We start from the raw sequence: 26,203 nt of genomic DNA, 5'->3' as shown, positions 1-26,203 counted from the left end.
CAAACGCATGGCCCTTGTGCTGTGAGGTAGAAGTGCTAACCACTGAGCCACCGTGCTGCCCATAACTGGCTCTGAGCTGGGTCTGCCCAGGTCAGACTCAGTCACATTTACGTGGACATGGCCTTACTGTACTCGGCCTACGCTTGGACCTCCCCCCCTGCTACCTCTCTAAACCTAAGTGTAAGATGCGCCACACTCTACATAGGAACTTGCGCTTCTGGATGTTTTGCTCATGCGCAGTACAAAGATCCATATTTCCTGTCTGACAGACGCCTATGTCAGGCTGTACACAAGCCCCATAATGTGTGCACAACGTCTAACATCTCTGCACAACATAGAGGGAGCAGGGATCACATTTATAACTTCCAGGGACCATAGAGATCCTTGTGACTAATGATATTCCAGATTCAGTTATGGGCAGTTCATCATTTACATTTATTTTTTAATTAATACATTAATAATCTGATTATATAGAACAAGATTATTCATTTTAAATACTTGCAATTCATAAATGCTTTTTTATTTATGGTGTTTTGTATAGTGGTACTAGAAATATATTCTTTTGTTGGGTATTTGAGGTCATGCACGTCACATTTTATATACTAGTATATTTCCTCTTCTTATATCTGTTAAACTTCTGTAAATTAAGGGTAAATTGTACAGTTATTTTAATTACCTGCAGCCGGATTAGTGGAAATGTCACATAAGAATATATAAGAGCAAAATAACAGAAATTACTCTTTTCTTTCATTTGTATTTTCTAATAGGATGGAGACTAATTCTGATTGGATGGAGACTGTAATTCTGATAGGATGGAGGAACAGGTACATTGTTACTAGCGGCAGAATAGATGATTTATAGTATTATACACATGGAATGTGGTGGAGGTTTGGGCCATGGATCTCTGAGACCAATCTGGGGAAGGGGTAACACAGTAAGAAAGGGCCACGGGGGCCACAAACCTTCCATCCACTCATAGACCTGATGTAGACATGACATGAATGTGATTTCTGTATTTATATTATAGGCTTACACCCTCCACCACCTCTGGTTATACTTTCATCACTTGTCAGTAACATGAGGTCAGAGCCTATTATGACATCAGAGCAGGTGACATAGTTTCCATGGAGACCATTATGATGGAATGTTCATGAGACTGATATAAGGACCAGAACCTGCTGCAGTCAGTCAATCAGGAAGTCAGTTGGGAGGGTGACGCCGAGGATCACTGACACCAGCGAAGAGATCTACAACTCAGGGTCAGGGCCGGATTAAGGGAATGGAGGCCCCTGGGCTAAGGGGGCCTCCATTCCCCCGTGAGGCCCCCCCCCCTCGTGATCTGAGCCGCCCCCCTGGTGAGCCGAGCCGCCCCCAAGGCACTTACCTCCTTCTCCTGCAGTCCTTCTCTGGTGCGCTGTATGTTCTTTACTGAGGAGATCTCATGAGAGTGAGACTCACGAGATCTCCTCAATAAGGAGACTACAGCACGCCGGGGAAGGACCGCAGTGAAAGTGCTCAGCAGCATTGATCGGGCAGCAATACTGCTGCTAAGCACTTAAAAGGGCCCCCTGGATGCCCGAGGCCCCTGGGCTGTAGCCCAGTTAGCCCTATGGTTAATCCGGCCCTGCTCAGGGTTGCTCAAGTAACTTGTTCTTTTAACAGTTACTGCGTGGGATCCCCTGCTCTCTTCTATGCAGGATTGTGTGAGCCCTACAGGCAAGATCCAATCACATTGTATCCAGTTCTAATATATGGATATAATTCTATCATCGCTAAGGCAGAGGTAAGTGAGAAGGATGTAATTATATCTGTATAGGCTCCCTCCCCTCTTCTGTATATATGATTCAAATTGTAAGTCCTAGTGGGCAGGATTCATCTCATTAGATTGTGAGCTCCTAGGAGCAGGGCTCCCTCCTCTGTTCTGTATAGATGAATCATATTGTAAGCCCTAGTGGGCAGGATTCATCTCATTAGATTGTGAGCTCCTAGGAGCAGGGCTCCCTCTCCTGTTCTGTATAGATGAATCATATTGTAAGCCCTAGTGGGCAGGATTCATCTCATTAGATTGTAAGCTCCTAGGAGCAGGGCTCTCTCCCCTGTTCTGTATAGATGAATCAAATTGTAAGCCCTAATGGGCAGGATTCATCTCATTAGATTGTAAGCTCCTAGGAGCAGGGCTCCCTCCCCTTTATTTCTCTACAGAGCTATATATGATCCAGGATGAATATTGTTTTCCATACGTGGAGTCAGGAAGGATTTATTTTCCCTCTTGGAGAAAAATGAAACGTCTCTGGGGGGCTTTTTTTTTTGCATTCCTCTGGATCTTTACGATGAGTACCTCTGAAGCCAGATCGCCGAGAGCTCAAACAGGACCGGAACAATGGACATTATTACCAGAAATACTGGTGAATTTCACCTGTATGGATCAACAAACATTTCACCATTCCACTTTATCTCTGCAGCCCCTTAATGCCCAGAGGGAAGGGCAGTCCTCGCAGCCATGGTTCCCCAGAGGTTTCCTCCACAGGGGGTTTTTCCTCTCCTGAGCGCTGAAGGATGACTCTTCGTGAGTCCAGGGGTATCCGCTATCATGGTTCTCTTATAGAACAAGTGTGTAAAAGACATAGGACAATGTTCAAACATATCTTCCTATTTTATGTAGGGATGAGCGGGCTCGGATATCTGAAATCCGAGCCCACCCGAACCTTGCCGATCCGAGCCGGATCCGAGACAGATCCGGGTATTCCCGCCAATTGCAAAACTGAAAGCGAGGCTCCGAGTCATAATCCCGTTGTCGGATCTCGCGATACTCAGATTCTATAAATTCCCCGCTGTCCGCCGCCATCTTCACTCAGGCTTTGATCAGGGTAGAGGGAAGTTGTGTTAGGTGGTCCTCTGCCCTGCTATATCCTGTGCTGTGCTGTGCTGTGCTGTGCTGTGCTGTGCTCAGTCCAGTGGTGCTGTGTCCTGTGCTCTGTCCTTCTGAGTTCAGTGGTGCTGCTGGGTCCTGTGCTGTGTCCTGTTCAGTCCAGTGGTGCTGTGTCTTGTGCTCTGTCCAGTGGTACTGCAATATTACAAAGTTCACTGATTCTGCAGTATAAGTCCAGTGGTACTGCAATATTACAAAGTTCACTGATTCTGCAGTATAAGTCTAATGGTACTGCAATATTACAAAGTTCACTGATTCAGCAGTATAAGTCCAGTGGTACTCTCCTGTGCCGCATATAATTTTTAGAGGCTTTGCCGAGTGTGTGTGGCTTAGGGGTACGCTCTCTTGTGCTACATATAATGGAAAACAAAAATTTGGAGGATAAAGCTGCGAGGAAAAAGCTCAGTTTTCCTAAAAGACCCGCTGGCGGGGATGCTGATAACATCTGGTCCGGACTGAAGGACCTGCCAATCATTGCAGACATGTCTACTGTTGCTGCATTGGATGCTGTCACAATAGAAAAAATGGTGGAGGATTATTTTGCTGACACCATCCAAATAGACATGTCAGACAGTCCATATTGTTACTGGCAGGAAAAAAAGGCAGTTTGGAAGCCCCTGTACAAACTGGCTCTATTTTACCTGAGTTGTCCCCCCTCCAGTGTGTACTCGGAAAGAGTTTTTAGTGCAGCGGGGAACCTGGTCAGTGAGCGGCGAAGGAGGTTGCTTCCTCAGAACGTTGAAAAAATGATGTTCATAAAAATGAATTATCAATTCCTCAATCAAGTACAGCACTGCCCTCCAGATACTACAGAGGGACCTGTGGTTGTGGAGTCCAGCGGGGACGAATTGATAATGTGTGAGGAGGAGGAAGTACACACTGTAGGGGGAGAGGAATCAGAGGTTGAGGATGAGGACGACATCTTGCCTCAGTAGAGCCTGTTTTGGACTAAAAACAATATTGTGAGGTGTGAGGTGTTCAGAATAGACTGGGAATTAGTGGAAATGATTGTTATTGAATGTTATTGAGGTTAATAATAGCGTAGGAGTGAAAATAAACCAAAAAACTTGATTTTAACACTTTTTATGTTTTTTTCAAAATAAATCCGAATCCAAAACCTTTAAATCCGAACCAAAACCTTTCGTCAGGTGTTTTGCGAAACAAATCCAAACCCAAAACCTCAAGGAAATCCGAATCCAGAACACAAAACACGAGACACCAAAAGTGGCCGGTGCACATCCCTAATTTTATGCAGAATAACAAATGTATGTTTTAATTTGAAATGCATTTCTGCATATTGTTAAATACATTTTTTTTTGGAAAATTCTTGTTTAATTCTTGTTTAAATTAAGCTGCACACAGTCAAACACAATGATCAAATTAGGTATAACTAGGTAATTGGTTGGTTATCAATGGAGCTCGGGTAGAATGGGGAGGTGATGACTGTGAGAGAACGGATAGGGCTCCGGCCACACCTTCGGTCCCATCAGAGCCTGATTTTGGATAGTGACTGGGAGAACTAATAGCTTCCTGCTGGTCTGCATTGTCACCCCCGATAAGCCAAGACTAGGGGGTGCCCATAAGAAGCACACGCACAGGGGCCCTGGAGTCCTATTGGAGGCCCTGAGTACCACGGATACAGACTGCCAGCTGATATACGGAGGAGGTTTGTTAATAACAAATCAGTGGTTCAGCAGGACATGAGCCGCCCCCATGCCACAATACTCTTTGGTGCTATCATGTTAGGAATTCTAGGAAAGTGGTTTATTCTGCAAAAATACCAGACAGAAATAAGAATGGACAGAAGGGTCACATGACTACTGTTTAATCACTATGAATACAGGTAGAGTTAAAGGTTATTTTACCTGGAAAACCATTAACCAGATAATAAAGGAAATCAGAAAGGAGGACTATAAATAATTGCTGCTATTTGGTGATAATGTCATGCACACAGACATGATCAGAAAGTGTCTCCTTCAGTTACTGTGAGGAGCTCTGCTTCACAACTGTCAGGAGGAGAGGAATGCCTGGGGTAGTAACTGGAAAGACTGGGGTCTATTTATAATTTAGTATATTTAAGGCAAAGTGCTTCAAAATATAGGAAACCCCTTCTTCAGAAAGCATAGTCCCATGTATTTTGGATAATGGATCCCATAGCTGTAGTGTAAAATAATGTAATGGTTATTTCTCAGCCTCCTGGTCACAGTGAATTTACATTGGCCACTCTATGGGTATTCGCACTCCTTCAGACATTGGTTAATTAATAACATGTTATGTTCGTATTGTCGTTACCAATAAATATTGTCTGATGCGATTAATGAGGTTCCAAAGCATAGAAGAGATTTAATAGCAAAATTTAGCAAATCACAACAACAATACAAAGTATAACTGATACATACGCTGCGCAGCGCTGGATTCAGGAACAGCCTGTTGGCAAAGAGCGAGACCATTCCTTAATCAGAGGCTGCTTATATGCTGTTAGGTTTAAAAAAAAAACCTGATGATGTCACAGAATATACACAGATAACACTAGGGCTGCCAAGAGGAATTCAGGGCCCCGATACAATAACTTCATGGGGCCCCCCTTATAGTAGAGTATGGAAAAAACTTGCACTGGTTATGTTCATACAAATGGGGGCGTGGCTATGCATTATTGGGTGTGGCTAGCAGGTGAGAAGCGCTAGGCCACCCTCCTACAGAAATAAAAACCTGCATTGTTGTGTACACCATTGTCACAAGGGTGCAGTGCCCGCTCGCCGGAGCTTGACATATGTCCCAGCACTCCTGACTTTCAGGACATCTAGCACCATAGTGTAGTATATATAAAGAATGCAGTGTGTACAAAAAGAGTTCACAATCTTGGCCTGTACCTTACACTGGGCAGAACACTCACCAAAACTTTGGATTGTCCCACTAGTATCACAACATTTGACAGACTGTCCTGCTCTCTCCTACCTGTTCTTCTCACTTTCACCACCTGTGGCTGCTGGTGTCTTTAGTTGCGGCTTTTCTGGATCTTGGAATCTTGAGGGCCCTATTTGGAAAAAATAATGGGTACATTTAGGAAATTCCAACTAGCCACGGTGTTAAATCAATAGCACCCATGATTAATAATTAGGCCTTCCTCCAGCCCGAACATTAAAGTATTAGTATTCTCCCCCTTCATCACACTGTGCCATTCTGCCCCCCCCCCCTCTCCTTCACTGTCCCATCCGGCACCCCCATCTCCTTCATCCTGCCATCCATTATGTAAATTAATCATCAGAGTGAGGGCACATAAAAACTTTATTTATTACATGGGTCACTTTTTATTTCTTGCAGTGTTTTATTACATTGGTAGAAATGTGCCACGAAATTGTTCATTCTAATTTAAAGTGAGCAAGGAAGGTGAAAAAGGCATCCCATACTTCAAGAACCTTGTGGGGACAAAAATACTCTGCGGACCTCTGCTAAACTGGGAACATCAAGTTTATTTACGATTGAATCTCATTTACATAACTGCATCCTCTGAAACAAATACTTTTAAATGTGGGTGCATAACCAGATGCCCTCATGCACCATGTCTACACGTAGCAAGAAACGGACCTTCTGGGAGACCATGTAGGCTGCAGCACAGGGCACCAGACCTTCAAGGACATAGCTCTGTCCATTTTGCAAATCATTGCTATTATTTTGTATATTTATTAATGCACTTTGTACATATTACTTGTATTTCACTTAAGTTGAATTATTCAACATGTTCATTTGTTTATGCAAATGAGATGCAATGAGGTTCGGAGTCATTGAGAGCTACGATGGATGTGGTTGGGGAGCTTGGTGCTTTTTAGGACCACAAATGTAAATTTACCTTACACATAACTATGGGGTTGATTTACTAAAACTTTCATTAAGGAAAAGTGGAGGTGTCCCCCACAGCAACCAATCAGACTCCAGCCATCACCTATCCAGGACATTCGAGAAAATGATAGACAAAATCTGACCATCCTCCATGGGCAACTCCTCAACTCCTCCGTGTACTTGAGTCTTTGGTTACATCGGGCAAAATGTTGTGTGCCCCATCTAGTATTGGGAGCCCTATTAAAAAGGACAAGCATCACATACTTGAGACCACAGCTGCTCTTTTGAAAACTAAAACTAAAAACGGGCGATTTGAGAGCTTGTAAAATCGTTTCAACTCGCTCGAGATTGACAGCGATTTCTGAATTGAGACTATAAATCGCTAGTTAATATATACGGCGACTTGGTGGCTAAAATAGCCAGTGATACCTAGCGATTTGTGGCAATGTCAAATCTGTTTATCCAGAAATCTCTTGTTAAAATCTAGGACTGCTAATACCGGTGACTGGGTCAAGGCTGTCTTTGAGACCTTCTCACAATCTGGGGTCCACTCTGTCTGCCTAGAGTACTTTTCTTGGTCAAGTCAGTCCGGGGTTTGGCACCAGTACTATGCTGGGGTACAAAACGCTCGCACTTGTTTCTGGTTTGGTGGGTCGGGGCCACCGGGTTAGTCTGTAAATTGTGCTCCATACAGGTGAGGATAGTGCTTATTTCATTGGTGTGGATCTGAATTGTGGTGCTTGATTGCATAAGAATTTGATAACATTCACACACTGACTTCTGCTTCCTCTTTTATCTGATGCTCTTCAACATCACAAGCCTTCTCCACCAGTTCATCCTCTAAACATGTAGACCCTAAATGTCCCACTAGATGTGGGTAAAACCAGTATGAAATCACCTAACAGTACTTAACTCTGTGGGGGCGAAATGAGGCCCTAAGATAAAGTCGAGGATCTAAAAAAGGAGAAACCCATTCGAACTCAACTCGATAAGGGTGTTCCCAATAATAATTAATTCCTGGTCGAGTAAAACCATAAAACTGTCTCACATCCTTTCTCTCTTCTCACTCACTCCTTGACCCGCTCCAATCTGGTTTTCGCCCCCTCCACTCCACTGAAACTGTCCTCAGTAAGGTCACTAATGACCTTCTCCTCGCTAAATCCAAAAGACACTACTCCCTTCTTATCCTTCTTGACCTCTCTGCTGCCTTCGATACCGTTGACCACACACTCCTTTTGCAAACTCTGAAATCCATAGGCATCTGTAACACCGTCCTCTTCTGATTTTCCTCTTACCTCACCAACCGCTCCTTCTCAGTCTCTACACATGACTCAACATGTCAATATATCAGCAATGATCAGCAGCCATAGTTAATACATAAAGAAAGGATGTTCTACGTTTTTTTTTGCCATTTATTCTTGAGTCCCGGTTCATGAAAAAGAAAGGTCATTTTCTTGGCAGTGAAGTAGATTTCTGGACATTGGTTCTTAGAAGGAAAAGTCACATATTGTAATAGGTATTTAAATGATGAAAATAATAGATCACCGAGCAAATCCAAGCATAAGGCACAGAGTTTAATTTTAAAGAAAAAAATATACATTACTAGTTTAAAGAAAATGAATGGTTTGGTGTATGCTGTTTTAGGACATTTGCAAATACTAAATATTGTACTTATAGCAGTCATTTGGTTTTCCATGCAGTATGTAGCTAGTGGTTGTGATGACAGGATCATTCCAAAAATCCGGAGGAAATTAGGAGTGTACAGAAATGTTGGGGTTGAAAGTTCAGTAGCTACAGATGTAAATTTGCCATTCAGTATGAAAACTTCACAATAATAGTTGTATCTGCTCAGCAAGTTAAATGATGTTATGTGAAATACATTTTAAAATATAACTTTCATTTACAAAATTATTAAAATAAAATGCATTTACTTCAATGTATTTCTGCCATACCCAGCTATTGGGGAGTATGAAACCAGGTGAAGTATAAATAAGTATATAAATGATGAATAAATACAGTCTCCCCTGTATATCAGGGGTGTCTGTGGTGACGAGTGATCTCACATCATACATCCAACGTACATTTCACTTTTGCTTCTGTGCAAAAGAACCACCCGCAAGACATGGTCTATTTAACAGGGAAAGCAGCCGATGAGAGAGAACCGTGTACATCACATTGTAGCGGGCAGAGTGAATGACAGAATTAATGCTGGTGTGTTAATGACATGTAATTAAGTGTATATTATCATCACTAAGTGCATAAACACTAGGTCGATTACTCTTATAACAGATCTACTATCACAGGATTTGCAAGATCATTATTTAGCAGATGGAACAGTTAAACAACCTTCTCTGTCGCCAAGCAAACCTACTCTAGACCCCTAATATCCAGCCAGTCAATCAATCCCCTCACCTCTTTGCCACCATCAAATGGCTTCTCTGCGTACACCCACCACCTCCTACTCTTCCCTCACTGCTCATGACTTATGTCACCTACTTCAACAGCAAAATCCACAACGTTGGTCTTGAAACCTTCTATCACCAGATCAATAACCCTACACCCACCATCTCCTCTATTCACCTACACATGCACAGTTCTTTCATTTCTTTTACTGAAGGTGAGGTCTTCACATTCCTTTCTTGGTCATCCCCCTCAGCCTGTCACCTTGATCCCGTTTCTTTTCAAAATCCTCCATAACCTCCCCCGAACCTTGCCAACAACCAGCTCACCTCTTCAACCTGTCCCTCTCCACTGGTACTTTCCTTTCCATCTTCAAACATGCACTCATCTATCCTCCAGAAGTTCAGCCTACCTCTGTCTCCATCTGCCACCCCTTTTCTCTCCTGCTCTTTGCTTCCAAACTACTTGAGCAGTTTGTGTAAAACCTCCAGACTTACTTTCTCTATGGTTACTCTCTTCTCAACTCTCTGCAATCGGACTTCAGCCCTTTAAGCACCACCAAAACTGCCCTCACTAAAGTGACCAATGGTCTGCTCACAGCTAAGTCAAAGGGTCATTTCTTCATACTCACCTTGTATGACCTCTCTGCTCCAAACCTTCTCCCCAAAAATCTTCACGCCCATGGGCTTTATAGCACTGTTCACTCCTGGTTCACCTCCTACCTTCATGAACGCTCCTTCAGTTTCTCTACTACTGACACATCCTCCACTTCACTTCCTCTATCTGTTGAGGCTTCTCAAGGCTCTCTATCTATCTCTCTTCTCTCTGTGAACTAATACCTTCCTTAAACCTCCACTACCACATTCAAAAAAGTGAAAAATAATCAAAAGGTTCTGTAATGAGAACCACTAGGATCCCCGAATGTTTTTTGTTTGTTCTTAAATTCACACTATTTTAACTTAATATTTTGCTCGATGTCTTGTTTGGCGCATTTTAATACAAAGGGGAAAAGTGTAATTATTTTTAATCCTTTTTGTTTGGATCATCTCAGAATTGTTTTATTTTCTTTTAGGTGTATAATTATTAGACCCCGAGACTTTGATGGGATTTATATAGAATCATATTTTTCATTTGCCGTGCGGTATACCGCTCCCTTGTTCATCAAGGTCATAAATAACATTCACACAGACTTTCAATTTCTGACATCACAGCGGAAGGGGGGCTGTGGGTGTCTGCAACATATTAAACTATCTTGTAACCCTAGCAGACTTGTTACCTCTTGGGAGCCAATTTTATATTGAGACGTGTCCTTTTATTTCTGCTTCTCTGAGCAAAACAGAAAAAGGATTATTGTAAGTTTGTCATTTCTGTGTTTTATTCATTTTTATTTTACAAGAAACCCTTGTATTATATCTTTGTATTTCACTTTGTTAATTGTTTTTATCTTAAGCATTGTGGATTTATATTCCAGACTAAATTACACTCAGGGGGTAAATGTATCAAGCTGAGAGTTTTCTGTCGGGTTTGAAAAACCAATCAGATTCTAGCTATCATTTATTTAGTACATTCTACCAAATGATAACTAGAATCTGATTGGTTGCTATAGGCAACATCTCCACTTTTCAAACTAGCTGGAAAACTCTCTGCTTGTTACATTTACCCCCAGGTCTCTGTGTTCTTACAAATTCACGTGTCAGACAGCTTGGCTTTAGAATGCTACATAGTTGAAACACGAGATCATTTGGTTTTTTGATAACTCTGATGACAGTAAATTGCGATAGCTTAGTGTAAAAGGAGAACCAAAGGCTTCCTGAGTAAGAGTGTCAGCTCTTCACAAAACACACATGGTTGTGTTTGATTAGCCCTTTGTCACGCAGGCTCCGGTGAGTGCTGGAACGTGGCAGGTTGCTACAAGCAATACCTCCCCTCTTTCTTTTTAGAAGGCTTGATAAATCTACCCCTATAGTCAATGTATATCTGCTTTATCCTGGACAGAGCTGTGGAATATGTCAGTGCTTTGTGAATCAAACAAAATGCTTTCGGTGGTATTACGAGACATCATTTATATTAATGAATATATTAATTTATTAGTCTTTAAGAAAACACAAATCATGCAATGTCAAAATACAAATACAGAAAAAAAATAACAGGTATACAGAACAGAATCATACACCCCTATAGGCCAGCCATGGGGGGCTATATGCACGTATAAAATTTGGCACATTCACCTCCAAAATAACAACAAATTTGGGGTGATTTATAAATCACACGAAGATTAATAGGATTATTAATGTAATAAAACAACAGCAATAATATCTCCACTAAACTATTCTACAATCTCACAACACTGAATATTTGAGGACGTTTATATAAACAGTATAAATAAGAGACATATAAGTAAAAATGTTGCAAAACCGTAAAAAAAAATAAATGTAAAAAAGACATCTATGTACAATGGACACTTCACATGCAATGGCCTTATACTCTAACAGGTTCTTAAAACTGTTCCCTTTGCACTGAGCAACTTACAACTAATAGTACTAAAAAGTGGTCTCGGGATGAGCCCGTTATGCAGAGTTGCACTAAACAGCAAATTCACAATTCTGCATTTCAGTGCAGAGATCTCAATAGATCCTTTAACTCTTTTTTTTTCTCCAGATCTCTCCGGTTAACGTGAACATTAATCTTCATTGTTATATATTACTCAACTGCACTTATAATAATTATGTAAGTACAATTTTAATTTATCAATATTGAGCATCAAAAAATACCTCTGCTGTTAAAAGACTTGAATTTACAGTTGTCTCTAGCAGTCGATTTATTTCTTCCGCTAATTTGGAATGTTTTTTTACCATTTTGCCACTTCACAGCACAAAAAATACATTTTATTTAAGACACTACCAAACAATACTGATATCCTCTATATAAATCAAGAGTACAACATACAAAGGTGCACAGCAAACACCGTCTATACTTTGCACATAAGTACATACCAAAATGTACCAAAATATATCCACTTTGGTTTTTGGTTTTGTTTTTTTAAAACATTGACTATCAATGAACGTAATATTTACAGTTTCAGTAAGTGATTAAATCAGTCATTTCAGAAGCAAACAACTGGGCATCAGGTTTACAGAGAATCTAGCGGCTGGTAAGATTATGACGCTGCCCTTTGCAAGATGGTGACACAGCCGTGGTAGCTCGTGCAGCGTTGCAGAGGGGGTTCGGCTTCGACCTTCCCGCTTTTGGGGTCAAACACGAAGGCTTTTTCTGTCCCTTCGCCGTTTTCGTCCCTGCCGCCCAGGACGTAGATCTTCCCGCCACAAACGGTCACTCCACAGCTTTCCTGTAGAGCGACAAAGATATTTGATGGATTAGACTGGAGAACACCTGACAATCGAGGACAAGTTACTAAAACAACCTGCTGGCAAGAGATAAGCATCAATTAAACATTTTTAAAACGACTCATGCGAGAGAAGTGTGGAACGATCTTCCACGTTCCATCAGGTTAGCATCTACTCTCAAAGGCTTCAAGCGTGCCCTTAAGACTCATTTATTTATTCAAGTCTATCAGTCCTCATCTTAACTTCCTTGTCCCGGCTCTCTCCCCCCAGTTAGTACCACCCTGTTTGTGTCTCCCCCTTTCCTTTAGGATGTAAGCTCTCAGGAGCAGGGTCCTCTTTCCTTGTGTGCTCCTTCTACTATTCCATCACCCTCTGTACCTCTTGGCTGCTTCCCTAGCCCTGTTTTCTTAAGCTTCGGCCTACTTCTTTCTGTATCATGTTGTGTCTTGGTTCTCTGTTTTCTGTATATGTAATGTACAGCGCTTCGGACCCTTTGTGGCGCCTTATAAGTTAAAGATAATAATAATAATATATATATAGGAAGTCACTATACTTGACATTGCCTGCAACGTTTGCAAGCAATAAAGCTTACACTGTACAATATAATGTGCATCCTTGATAAGATTTGTTTTACAGTTTTTTACAGTTTTTTAACTGGTGTTATTTTTTTGTTTTTTGTGTGTTAAATCCATTTTGCCTGTTTTTGCAATGCCCATAAAATAAAAAAAAAACGGATGACCCTACCAATAAAATAACAGGTCAATTTGGAACTCTGACTAAAATTCCGTACCTTCTAAAAGTTCCAATCTTGGCGTGATTGTCCCTATTCCAGATTCCCCAAAGGGGTGAGACCTATTGGAAAGTGGGTGTGGTTTTTGCAAGAATGTGGGTGCTTATTTTGTTTCAATTTTCTTTTTAAAACCTATAGAAATATATTATATTTCTAAGTTTATTGATATATTTAAACTTTAATTAACGGCAAATAATTCTGCAGCTGTTGCAAGTCTGCAAGCAAGGTTTACTGCCTAAAGAAGGGACCTCTTGTGCCTCAAATGCAGCAATATATATATATACCGTATTTCCCCATGTATAAGACGCACCTTTTCCCCAAAAATTTTGGGTACAAAACCTGGGTGCGTCTTATACAGGGGTAGCGTTAGGGCAGCGGGGGGGGGAAGATCCAGGAGAAGGGGGACAGGCACCGTGTCAGCGGGGATCCAGCAGGCGGGGACAGGCAGCGTGTCAGCGGGGATGTAGTAGGCAGAGTGTCAGCGGGGATCCAGCAGGCGGGGACAGGCACCGTGTCAGCGGGGATGTAGCAGGCAGAGTGTCAGCGGGGATCCAGCAGGCGGAGACAGGCAGCGTGTCAGCGGGGATGCAATAGCCAGCAGGCAGAGTGTCAGCGGGGATGCAGCAGGCAGAGTGTCAGCGGGGATCCAGCAGGTGGAGACAGGCACCGTGTCAGCGGGGATGCAGTAGCCAGCAGGCAGAGTGTCAGCGGGGATGCAGTAGCCAGCAGGCAGAGTGTCAGCGGGGATGTAGCAGGCAGAGTGTCAGCGGGGATCCAGCAGGCGGAGACAGGCACCGTGTCAGCGGGGATGCAGTAGCCAGCAGGCAGAGTGTCAGCGGGGATGCAGTAGCCAGCAGGCAGAGTGTCAGCGGGGATCCAGCAGACGGAGACAGGCAGTGTGTCAGCGGGGATGCAGTAGCCAGCAGGCAGAGTGTCAGCGGGGATCCAGCAGGCGGAGACAGGCAGAGTGTCAGTGGGGATGCAGTAGCCAGCAGGCAGAGTGTCAGCGGGGATCCAGCAGGCGGAGACAGGCAGAGTGTCAGCGGGGATGCAGTAGCCAGCAGGCAGAGTGTCAGCGGGGATCCAGCAGGCGAGGACAGGCAGCGTGTCAGCGGGGATCCAGCAGGCAGAGTGTCAGCGGGGATCCAGCAGGCGGAGACAGGCAGCGTGTCAGCGGGGATGCAGTAGCCAGCAGGCAGAGTGTCAGCAGGGATCCAGCAGGCGGAGACAGGCAGAGTGTCAGTGGGGATGCAGTAGCCAGCAGGCAGAGTGTCAGCGGGGATCCAGCAGGCGGAGACAGGCAGAGTGTCAGCGGGGATGCAGTAGCCAGCAGGCAGAGTGTCAGCAGGGATCCAGCAGGCGGAGACAGGCAGAGTGTCAGTGGGGATGCAGTAGCCAGCAGGCAGAGTGTCAGCGGGGATCCAGCAGGCGGAGACAGGCAGAGTGTCAGCGGGGATGCAGTAGCCAGCAGGCAGAGTGTCAGCAGGGATCCAGCAGGCGGAGACAGGCAGAGTGTCAGCGGGGATCCAGCAGGCGAGGACAGGCAGCGTGTCAGCGGGGATGCAGTAGCCAGCAGGCAGAGTGTCAGCGGGGATCCAGCAGGCAGAGACAGGCAGAGTGTCAGTGGGGATGCAGTAGCCAGCAGGCAGAGTGTCAGCAGGGATCCAGCAGGCGGAGACAGGCAGCGTGTCAGTGGGGATGCAGTAGCCAGCAGGCAGAGTGTCAGCGGGGATCCAGCAGGCGGAGACAGGCAGAGTGTCAGTGGGGATGCAGTAGCCAGCAGGCAGAGTGTCAGCAGGGATCCAGCAGGCGGAGACAGGCAGAGTGTCAGTGGGGATGCAGTAGCCAGCAGGCAGAGTGTCAGCGGGGATCCAGCAGGCGGAGACAGGCAGAGTGTCAGTGGGGATGCAGTAGCCAGCAGGCAGAGTGTCAGCGGGGATCCAGCAGGCGGAGACAGGCAGAGTGTCAGTGGGGATGCAGTAGCCAGCAGGCAGAGTGTCAGCAGGGATCCAGCAGGCGGAGACAGGCAGCGTGTCAGCGGGGATGCAGTAGCCAGCAGGCAGAGTGTCAGCGGGGATCCAGCAGGCGGAGACAGGCAGAGTGTCAGTGGGGATGCAGTAGCCAGCAGGCAGAGTGTCAGCGGGGATCCAGCAGGCGGAGACAGGCAGAGTGTCAGTGGGGATGCAGTAGCCAGCAGGCAGAGTGTCAGCAGGGATCCAGCAGGCGGAGACAGGCAGCGTGTCAGTGGGGATGCAGTAGCCAGCAGGCAGAGTGTCAGCGGGGATCCAGCAGGTGGAGACAGGCAGCGTGTCAGCGGGGATGCAGTAGCCAGCAGGCAGAGTGTCAGCGGGGATCCAGCAGGTGGAGACAGGCAGAGTGTCAGTGGGGATGCAGTAGCCAGCAGGCAGAGTGTCAGCGGGGATCCAGCAGGCGGAGACAGGCAGAGTGTCAGTGGGGATGCAGTAGCCAGCAGGCAGAGTGTCAGCAGGGATCCAGCAGGCGGAGACAGGCAGCGTGTCAGTGGGGATGCAGTAGCCAGCAGGCAGAGTGTCAGCAGGGATCCAGCAGGCGGAGACAGGCAGCGTGTCAGCGGGGATGCAGTAGCCAGCAGGCAGAGTGTCAGTGGGGATGCAGTAGCCAGCAGGCAGAGTGTCAGCGGGGATCCAGCAGGCGGAGACAGGCAGAGTGTCAGCGGGGATGCAGTAGCCAGCAGGCAGAGTGTCAGCGGGGATCCAGCAGGCGGAGACAGGCAGCGTGTCAGTGGGGATGCAGTAGCCAGCAGGCAGAGTGTCAGCAGGGATCCAGCAGGCGGAGACAGGCAGCGTGTCAGTGGGGATGCAGTAGCCAGCAGGCAGAGTGTCAGCGGGGATCCAGCAGGCGGAGACAGGCAGCGTGTCAGTGGGGATGCAGTAGCCAGCAGGCAGAGTGTCAGCAGGGATCCAGCAGGCGGAGACAGGCAGCGTGTCAGTGGGGATGCAGTAGCCAGCAGGCAGAGTGTCAGCGGGGATGCAGTAGCCAGCAGGCAGAGTGTCAGCAGGGATCCAGCAGGCGGAGACAGGCAGAGTGTCAGTGGGGATACAGTAGCCAGCAGGCAGAGTGTCAGCGGGGATGCAGTAGCCAGCAGGCAGAGTGTCAGCGGGGATCCAGCAGACGAGGACAGGCAGAGTGTCAGTGGGGATGCAGTAGCCAGCAGGCAGAGTGTCAGCAGGGATCCAGCAGGCGAGGACAGGCAGAGTGTCAGTGGGGATGCAGTAGCCAGCAGGCAGAGTGTCAGCAGGGATCCAGCAGGCGGAGACAGGCAGAGTGTCAGTGGGGATGCAGTAGCCAGCAGGCAGAGTGTCAGCGGGGATGCAGTAGCCAGCAGGCAGAGTGTCAGCGGGGATCCAGCAGGCGGGGACAGGCAGCGTGTCAGCGGGGATGCAGTAGCCAGCAGGCAGAGTGTCAGCGGGGATCCAGCAGGCGGGGACAGGCAGCGTGTCAGCGGGGATGCAGTAGCCAGCAGGCAGAGTGTCAGCGGGGATCCAGCAGGCGGAGACAGGCAGCGTGTCAGTGGGGATGCAGTAGCCAGCAGGCAGAGTGTCAGCAGGGATCCAGCAGGCGGAGACAGGCAGCGTGTCAGTGGGGATGCAGTAGCCAGCAGGCAGAGTGTCAGCGGGGATCCAGCAGGCGGAGACAGGCAGCGTGTCAGTGGGGATGCAGTAGCCAGCAGGCAGAGTGTCAGCGGGGATCCAGCAGGCGAGGACAGGCAGAGATTGTCAGCGGGGATCCAGGAGGAGGGGGACAGAGGCACAGTGGCAGCGATTGCAGGGAGAGTGTGCTGCCCGGCTGCTCTGCTCACTATCAGAGCAGCCGGCCATTACACTCTCTCTGCCTTTTTTGACAGCTACCATAATATTTTTTTTCAAAATTTCGGGGCCAAAAGTAAGGTGCGTCTTATACATGGGAGCGCCTTATACATGGGGAAATACGGTATATATACATATATATAGTATTAGTCGGCGTCCTATACATAAGATTTCTGTTCAGCGACAGCCTTAGTTCTACACATTCAGTATCATCTGTATTGTACATGCGACAGTAGTGAAACACTGACCAGAGCTCTGGGGAGAGAGGCGGCCTCCGTCCATGTGTCGGCCTCTGGATTGTAACTGAAGATTGTGCTCAGCAGACCGCCAACCACGTAAATCATCCCGTCCACTTCCACAGCGTTAATGCATCGCTGGAAGAAGGGGGCCGGAGTCTTAAATGTCCACTTGTTTTCTTCTGGGTCGTAGCACTGCACCTAGAATACATGGAGAAGGTTTTATAACACCTGTCCTGCAAACCACAGAGTAATTGATCATTTACTTGTCCCGCGCTATCCAGTATTATACACCACTTGGTATAAAACATTCGACACTAGAGGTTATTAGTCTCCTTAGGACTTGTCCCCTATGGAGGAGGCAGCCATTTTGTAGCCTGAACCCAAACTGGTATATAGGACATAAGACTGAATATATAGTATGGGAGGATCGTTAATGCCTTATTGTGATAGCATGTAGTTAGGTTTTTAGACACAATGGATACAGTCGGCCAAAACAAGCCAAGGAAAGGAAATCACATGGGGGTAGATTTATCAAACCTTCTAAACAGGAAATTTGGAGGTGTTGTCCATAGCAACCAATCAGATTCTAGCTGTTAATATACTCGATGACTTATAGCTAGAACCTGGTTGCTATGGGCAACACCTCCACTTCTCCATTTTAGAAGGTTTGCTAAATCTACCCTTTTACAATGTGATTACTCAAAATGTTAAAATAGGGTCACTATAAAGTGTCTTATGGGTTTCAACACTCAAATTGTTAAATAAGAGACTCATTCCTTCAGATTACTTAGTTTAGGAATATTGGAGTATTTCCAGAAGTCCCTGTTTTAGCCTATACATAGGGTACTTTAGGGGTGCCTCTTCCCCTAGCGGTGGCACTAGTTCCTAGTGAAATGAGTTGTGGGCTCTTGATTTTTTTTCCTTTTTTAGTCCCTCGTTCAGCCCACAAAATGGCTGCCTCCACTCAGTGAAGCTCACAGACCCACTTTAAACTTCCTTTTGGGAAATTTACATCAATTTACATTTGTGCTTATAGTCTAAATGGAAGAGGTGTAATAGGAGGATGATACTGATTGTATAAAGTGTCTGAGCGAACTGATAGTTGCATCAATATTGGTTCTGGCTACAAAATGGCTGCTTCCACAGGGTGTAGCTGACTGGTGAACTCTAAGAAACTTAGTAAAATATATTAATATCTAGCTCTAAAGCAATGGAACAGGAAGGTGAGAGATCAGCAGACTAATAGTCTGTAGGTTACTAAAAGTAGAAGAAAAGCTTAAAGGGGTTAGAAAAAGGAGCTTTGGATACCGTTAATGTATAGGTTACCCCTAAAACATAAATCCTTAAATGATATATTGACTTTATATAGCTAAACTTATTTTCAATTAGAAATGGTATCCCTACTCCGTAGAGTTTGCAATCTACTTGTTTGTGCCCCAACCAGAGAACATGTTTTCCACTGAGACGTGTTGCATAATTTCAGCAGAGTAAAGTACCTTGTCCGTGTTCCCATAATCCTCCACAGCTCCGCCAATAACGTAGAGCCTGTTCATACAGGTCACGGCCGCCGCAGAGCTGACGGCTTGCAACAAGGGGGCGACAGGAGACCAGGAGTTAGTGAACGAGTTGTAGCGTTCCACCGTATCCAACCTCTTCAGACCATCAAACCCACCGATAGAGTAGATCTAAAGAACATAATTGTTTTATTATATCATTGTACTTTTATTCCATTATCTAGAGTTTAGATCTCATCATCTATGTTGAGGTTTGATACATCATCAATATATATAATACAGCTAGTCTACTGGGTCCAATACTACAGACATCTTCTCAGGACACCCAGAGGCCAATGCGTCAGAGTAAGGTCCATCGCTCTAACAATAAAGACTGACAATAACAACGTGCTCATTAAAGGACCTGAGATCCGTACGTCTACAATATTTTTACCTCTCCATTCAGAACGGCCATCTTGTGCCTCCAGCAGCCTTTGCTCAGTGACGCGATCCGGATCCAGGAATTGAGCTGGGTGTTAAACATCCAAACGTCGCTGCTGCTAATGTGCCCGCCTGCAGAAGATGAGGGTAGGCATTGTAAGTACATTTATGATCAATACATTCCACACGCCCGTTTTATTCTCAGTACAGCACAGTGGCCTAGAGGTTAGCACTTCTGCCTCACAGCACTGGGGTCATGAGTTTGATTCCTGACTATGGCCTTATCTGTGTGGAGTTTGTATGTTCTCCCTGTGCTTGCCTGGGTTTCCTCCGGGTGCTCCGGTTTCCTCCCACAATCCAAAAACATACTGGTAGGTTAATTGGCTGCTATCAAAATTGACCCTAGTCTCTCCCTCCCTGTCTGTGAGTATGTGTCTATATTAGGGAATTTAGACTGTAAGCTCCAATGGGGCAGGGACTGATATGAATGAATTTTAATTATATAGCGCCACTAATTCCGCAGCGCTGTACAGAGAGTACAGCGCTGCGGAATTAGTGGAGCTATATAAATAAATGATGATGATGACGATAAGACTGATGAGTGAATGGATAAGGTTTCATACATGGAAAGAGGATCGACTAAAAATGAATTTTCCAACTTTTTTTAAACCTATCAAAATCGCTAGAAATCATCTGGAAAAATAAACTATGAATTAGTCGTGCATATTCGTAGCGATTTCCGTCAATTTAAAGGTGAATTTATCAGTGATGTTAGATGTTTAAAGGTCATAGAGCTTTTGCATTCATAAAGATACAAAACAAGTGACGTGTTAGATTAACAAGGGGTAAAATAAAGGCAAACAATTTACTTGCATCATGTTCAAAAATACCCTGTTTATTTACTAAGCGAAGCACTTACCTGAGATATAAATATTATTCTTTAATGTGCAGGCAGCAAACTCGGACTTGGTGTACCCTGGCATGCTGGGGAGAGGCTTCCATTGCCCGCTCTTCGGATGGTAACATTCAGTAAAGGGTAGTTTTAAGAGTCCTTTTTTATCACACCCGCCAATGATAACTATGACCTCCGACAAGTCCATGAACCTGCGTAAAATTGCGCCAACTCGTTATAAAGCGTCCAATACTTACACTTCAACAGTTCAATATTTTCCAGGACACAACAAGATTCATAACTGAAATATAAATATAACACACCAGAGCAACAAAATGTATTTTATAAATCCAGTGGAATTCAATTAAATTCCTGTCTGCGGATTAATAACTGAAGTATCGAACTAGAGTCTACAAAAACGTACTGATCATTTTATTAAAGTATTACTGTAGTGTGAGCAGGAAGGGATCTGATTTTGTTTATTCACGGTGAAAGTGTTGCTTGTTTTTTTTAGTGTCCGTCAATAAATGTTCTGACGTTCTGCAACCCTGGCCTGAATTGAACTTTAGCATCAAGCCCAAAGTTGACCTCTCGCCTTGTGATTCTAAATGTGTTCCTGATAACTTTCATGGAATCCGAAATGTACCTGACTGCCAAGTGGTACTTTCAAATAAAGTAAAATGCCAATAATCTATGAAGTATTCTGAAGGTAATGGATCATTATTGAGTGACCCAATGCATTCAAGGAATGGCCTTCACCTATATAAGTCAGTTATTTTCCCAGGAAAATATTCATTGATCACCGGTAAATTCATTAAACTATGTATTCAGTTAAACTTATTGACACCATAGTTTTATATTGTAATTAATAAATTGCTATTTTATTACCTTCTTGGTCTCACTCTAATTGAATTGAGAGAGTTTCCAAGAATATGATACATCCGAGCCTCGTGCAGCAGAGGGAAACACTCAGGACAATCTTGGACACTCTTGTCCATTTCCACCTTCTCCAGAAAATAAGCCGGGTCCAGCAAAGGCAACCTCACATGTCCCAGAAGGTCCTTTAGAGCTTTTGTTCCTATGCTCTTATTTTCTTTCACCCATCTCATGACTGCCTCAAAGACAACTTCCTCCTTGCTCGCCACTAGATCATCGTTCGACAAGTACTCCATCAGTTCCTCTTTACTCAACTCCAGGAACTCCTCATGGCAGGAGACCTCCCCAAAACCTTCTAGCATCACCTTCTTGCTTTTCTCAGACAAAGAAGGGATGGAGAACATGTCTGCGAACTTCATAATGCCTACACAGTTGGAAGGGTCTACTTGGCTGTCAAGAAATTTCACACACTGATCTCGTAACCTGCCAAGGTTGAGAAGATCTGAGGCCTGCAAGATGCCCTCTACATTGTCTTCTTGTATCTTTGGACTTCCCCCATACATGAAGTCCAGTAGAAAGCCCATAGTCGTTGCTGATACTTTTTGAATGCTCACAATGCTGAGGTTGCTCTCCTTGAGATTACCACCAAACATTGCCCTGAAGTAAGAACTGTTAGCGGACAAGATGCCCCGATGGCAGGGGAAGTTTTGGCCTTCTATCTGAAGAACAACGTCTGTAAACATTCCGCTTTGTCTGTAAATGTTTAGGTTCTGTAGGACCTCCTTCGCATGACAGGTCCCACCACATGACCTAGTCCGAAGTTTATGTGTTTGTGGCTGTTGGACGGAGTTCTCGAGGCCACAAATTTCATGTTCCATTTGCTCTTCTGTGGATTTTTGCACCCTGCATAAGACAAGAAGATAATGGTTTGATCATTTTGGAATGAATAGACATTTGTTTATACTATGTATATAGCATATAAGTGTTTGGAAAATTGTGTATAGTATACATTAAACTCAAGTCAAAATATCATCATCATCATTTATTTATATAGCGCCACTAATTCCGCAGCGCTGTACAGAGAACTCACTCACATCAGTCCCTGCCCCATTGGGGTTTACAGTCTAAATTCCCTAACACACACACAGAGACAGACTACAGTCAATTTTGTTAGCAGCCAATTAACCTACCACTATGTTTTTGGAGTGTGGGAGGAAACCGGAGCACCCGGAGGAAACCCATGCAAACACGGGGAGGACATACAAACTCCACACAGATAAGGCCATGGTCGGGAATTGAACTCATGACCCCAGTGCTGTAAGGCAGAAGTGCTTACCATTGAGTCACCGTGCGGCCCAAAAAAAACAGACTAAATCTAAACGTAAATCTAAGAATTTGTTACATGTTGAGGGATATTTACAAACAATTAGACCAATAAGGTATTTGTGTCTATTGCTGCATATTTGCAGCTTTGAGCATTGTTCGTAACTAACCACCCAAATTTGCAGGACCGGCATGTTAACTGGTCAGGTGCATGGCACTGTGCCCCTCAAATGCCCCCCTAGTGATGTCTCTAACACTAAGGGACATTTATAACCTGCAAAATCTCTTCTGCAGATTCTGTAAGATGCACAGGACGTCCCGTTATCAGGATAAGTTCTAATCTATAGGAACTTAGCGGTGGCAGAAAATCTGTTTTATCCCATTTAAATAAACACATCTCGAAAAAATGAAATATTATTTCTGCAGCTCACTGCAAAACTTGCCACTTTCCGACGCCTTAGCTGCATTTAGCAAAGAAAACTCCCCAATACATCCACCAGGTGACATCATCTATCCGTCCGCTTTGCAGGAAAATAGTGTGCATCCTGACAAATAACGACTGAGTAGTGAATTTATACACGACAAGTTACATCATTACTGACACCGCCCCTCTGAGGTCTTTCTGATAACAATAATAGGGGACATTGCTACTCTGAATTAATACATTATGGCCATAATTGCCTTATAGATGTGTAGTTGTTTTAGTCATTGATAAGAATTGTGTAAATGCTGTTTTTATAAAAGTAGAAATATTTATTATCACACAACAGACCAGTCTGACGGCTGCAGAATTTTAGGCTCTGCTACGATTACCCACAATCCCTTGTGAGCACCAGGTATTGACAGATTATCTTGACAAAGGGTCTTGTATATGGTAATTAGAGCAGCCCATTCTGGGCTCTCATGTTCACAGAGGGGGATCCTTGGTGCTCAGTTCTAATTTATTGGTTTGTCTATTGAAAAGGCAGCTGCAGCCAAAAGAAATGCCTTATTAATGAGACACAGAGTCTGCGCTGATTAAATAAATCTTAATTCTTAGAAATATTTTATTTACCCCATAAATATATATTAGCTTTCTATTACTATGAAAATATTTTATGACTTTACTGAAAACACTGTTTAATGTTTAGGAAGCTGAGTCAGCATTTTACCATAAAAGACAAAACATCCAGGTGTTTTTCGATTTAGGGTCCCCTGACCCTCTTTCCTTCCCAGTTTCTGTCTTATTGGTCTGTGAAATAGATCTTATTTTCTTTTTTTTTTTTTTACTAATATCTGTCTGGTATTGTTATAAACCTCCTTGGTGTATTTTACTGTTTATTAGTGTTTTAGCTTTTTATATCATAGTGTGTTTTGTTGGACAATGTATTGCTCTTTCAATAAAGGATTATAATGGCTACAAACTAAACTGGGTGTTTCTGCTAAGGCAAAGACCCCAAGAAAAAAAAAAAATTGCCAATTAGTTATTATCAGTTCTGTTTTCGATACATTTTCTGCAGAATCAGCTGGATTCATGCTCACGTTCCATCGTGTTTCTCTTCCTGTCTAGATGTTCCCCTTCAAACACGTGGTTCTTATTTTAGGCAGATGTGGTTTGTGATATTAGACAGAAAAGTTCAGTAAGAAGACATAGGGTTATGTGGTTGTAAAACTAGATTTTGTCTGTCCTGTCGGAATGGGGAAATAGTTTTATCTGATTTAGCAGGTTTTGGTTACCTATGTCCCGTCCGTCAGCTTCCTCCAGAGTCCCCATAAGGATAACGTCAGATAAATATCAGAATTAAACTTTCAGTGCATCTTGTAAACACTTAGAGGTATATTTACAAAGGGGCGTTTCCGACAAACCGCACATTTTCTGCGATTTGCCGCCATTTTTTAAAATGGCAGATTTATAAAAGACAAAGCCCATTGGGTTTCGTCACTAATAAAATTGGCGTTTTAAAAAAATGACGGCAAAGCGCAGAGAATCGTCGGTTTGTCGGAACCGGCGCTTAGTAAATATACCCCTTAGACCGATCATTCCACAGGATATTTCCTGTTTAGTTAGTTAGTTTCGCCATCTGCATAGGTAAAGTTTACACAAAGTAATTTTTATATGTCAGCAAATAATGCAAAGTTGTTACAGTATGTCTTAGAGAAACTACTCTGGAAAAACATATTCAAATTGTATGTAGGGTTTTCACTTAATTTGTTCCCAGGTGTTTGCTATAACATATGGGCATATAAGTTATTTTTGCACAGAGCACATAATAATATGCACATTTACCGTTGCTTGATATTAATAATATAAGGCGGACTCTTTTATTGTCATTTATCAGCTTTGACAAAAAATGGAAATCTATATTCATATAGGAGAAGGTTAGAAGACTATAAATTCCAGAATGTTTCCCCTTTTCAAATATGGACACATTTGATTTACTGCCAATCTAGAAGCTGTGTAGATCGATAGATACAATGTATCCTCTGCTATTCAGCAATCAGTGACTGTGGCTGGGTGGCGGAGAATGGCTGCAGGTCACCCACACATAACACAAATGACAAGATTTCACAACAACTTCCACCCTCCATCGTCTCTCGCTCTCAGATATTCATTTTAACCCTGTTAATTCATCTTTTCCACATTAAATGCATTTAGTATTTAACAGAAATCTGTTCAAGCCTTTTATTTGAAAATAATTATAACTAATCGAAGCTTCATATTTTCCTCCCCAATGTTAACTCCTATGAACAACAATAACAATATTCTCAAATGCATCCACTGACATTGCAATAACTCATATATTCATCACATCGTATCTATATCACAATGTTTTATTCATGAAATAAGCAGGTCAGTATTGACCCGTGCTCTTTAAGTAATTATATGAATCTCGGCCACAACTTACAACATCTTGTTGCATCTTAAGCAGAAAATATTATAATACGTCTTCTATCCATGACATCTGCCCGCAGCTTTAATATGATATTGGGATAATCATCCATTTTTCGACATAATGATTACAGCTATCAATGAATTATTAAATAGGGGAATACTACATAAACGGTCCCAGTGAATCACTGCATAAAACCCTGGAGAATACAAACTGATACAAAGACACACAAACATACAATAGATACTACAAAGCAAAACAATATGAAACATGCAACATTCTGTTGTAGCCAAATATAAAAACAAGCAAATATGCACATTTTCTTGCAAATTCTCTTTGCATACATTTATTAATTCATGAATAGATATGTGGAAAGATATAAAGATGAGATAGACAGTTTATAAACACAGATGGCTGTCATTGCCGATAACACACAGACATAATAGGCTGATGTCATTACATTCTGCCTGCTGGTAAGACAAAGACACTTTACCTGGTACCAGGGGACTGGGCAGGTGCAGGCTCTTGCATGGTTTAGTGTAATGATCCCACCAAAGCCAGCTCTGTACCTGTCCTCAGGTGAGTGCAGCGTACCTGTGTAGTTCTGCTCTCAGGTATCTGGGTCATACACTTATATCTGTTTCCCTGAGCTGCTGGGATGGACGTGGGAGGGGGGAGGATTTCCAGAGAAAAGAATGAGACGTGTTCTGTGTCCTCCTGTGTTTAGGGAAACTCTGTTCTCTTCTCCCAGCTATGTGTCAGCTGTGTGCAGGGAGGGAGGGGTTTGTACAGTTTCATACAAAGGACAAAATGCTCCAGGCCCCCCCTCAAAACAGATGATGCTCTGCAAGGAAATGACAGCTCTTCTCCGTCCATTCATCATGTGTTGTGACAGCTAAATACTGCTGAATATGAGACTCTTGT

The 26,203-nt window shown here is 43.9% G+C and overlaps 1 protein-coding gene across 2 annotated transcripts; it reads right to left on the bottom strand.

Annotated features, from left to right (window-relative positions):
• Positions 1-11,526: 11,526 nt before the first annotated feature.
• KLHL35 (kelch like family member 35) lies at positions 11,527-26,100 on the bottom strand. Of its 2 annotated transcripts, none has more exons than XM_075198553.1 (7): positions 25,874-26,100; positions 21,099-21,989; positions 20,238-20,422; positions 19,332-19,450; positions 18,881-19,069; positions 17,394-17,582; positions 11,527-12,512 (listed from the first exon to the last, which is right to left on the bottom strand). In XM_075198553.1, the coding sequence occupies exons 2-7, from the start codon at positions 21,962-21,964 to the stop codon at positions 12,324-12,326; spliced, it is 1,737 nt and encodes a 578-aa protein (XP_075054654.1). In that variant the 5' UTR covers positions 21,965-21,989; positions 25,874-26,100; the 3' UTR covers positions 11,527-12,323. The 2 variants fall into 2 exon arrangements, with proteins under 2 accessions (XP_075054654.1, XP_075054653.1); XM_075198552.1 differs by having other exon boundaries at positions 25,773-26,099.
• Between the last annotated feature and the right edge of the window lie 103 nt (positions 26,101-26,203).

The sequence above is a fragment of the Mixophyes fleayi genome, chromosome 2 (assembly GCF_038048845.1).
Source record: "Mixophyes fleayi isolate aMixFle1 chromosome 2, aMixFle1.hap1, whole genome shotgun sequence".
Classification (NCBI taxonomy): Eukaryota; Metazoa; Chordata; class Amphibia; order Anura; family Limnodynastidae; genus Mixophyes; species Mixophyes fleayi.
Note: the sequence above shows the minus strand (reverse complement) of the source record. Positions and strands in the feature narration are given on the sequence as shown.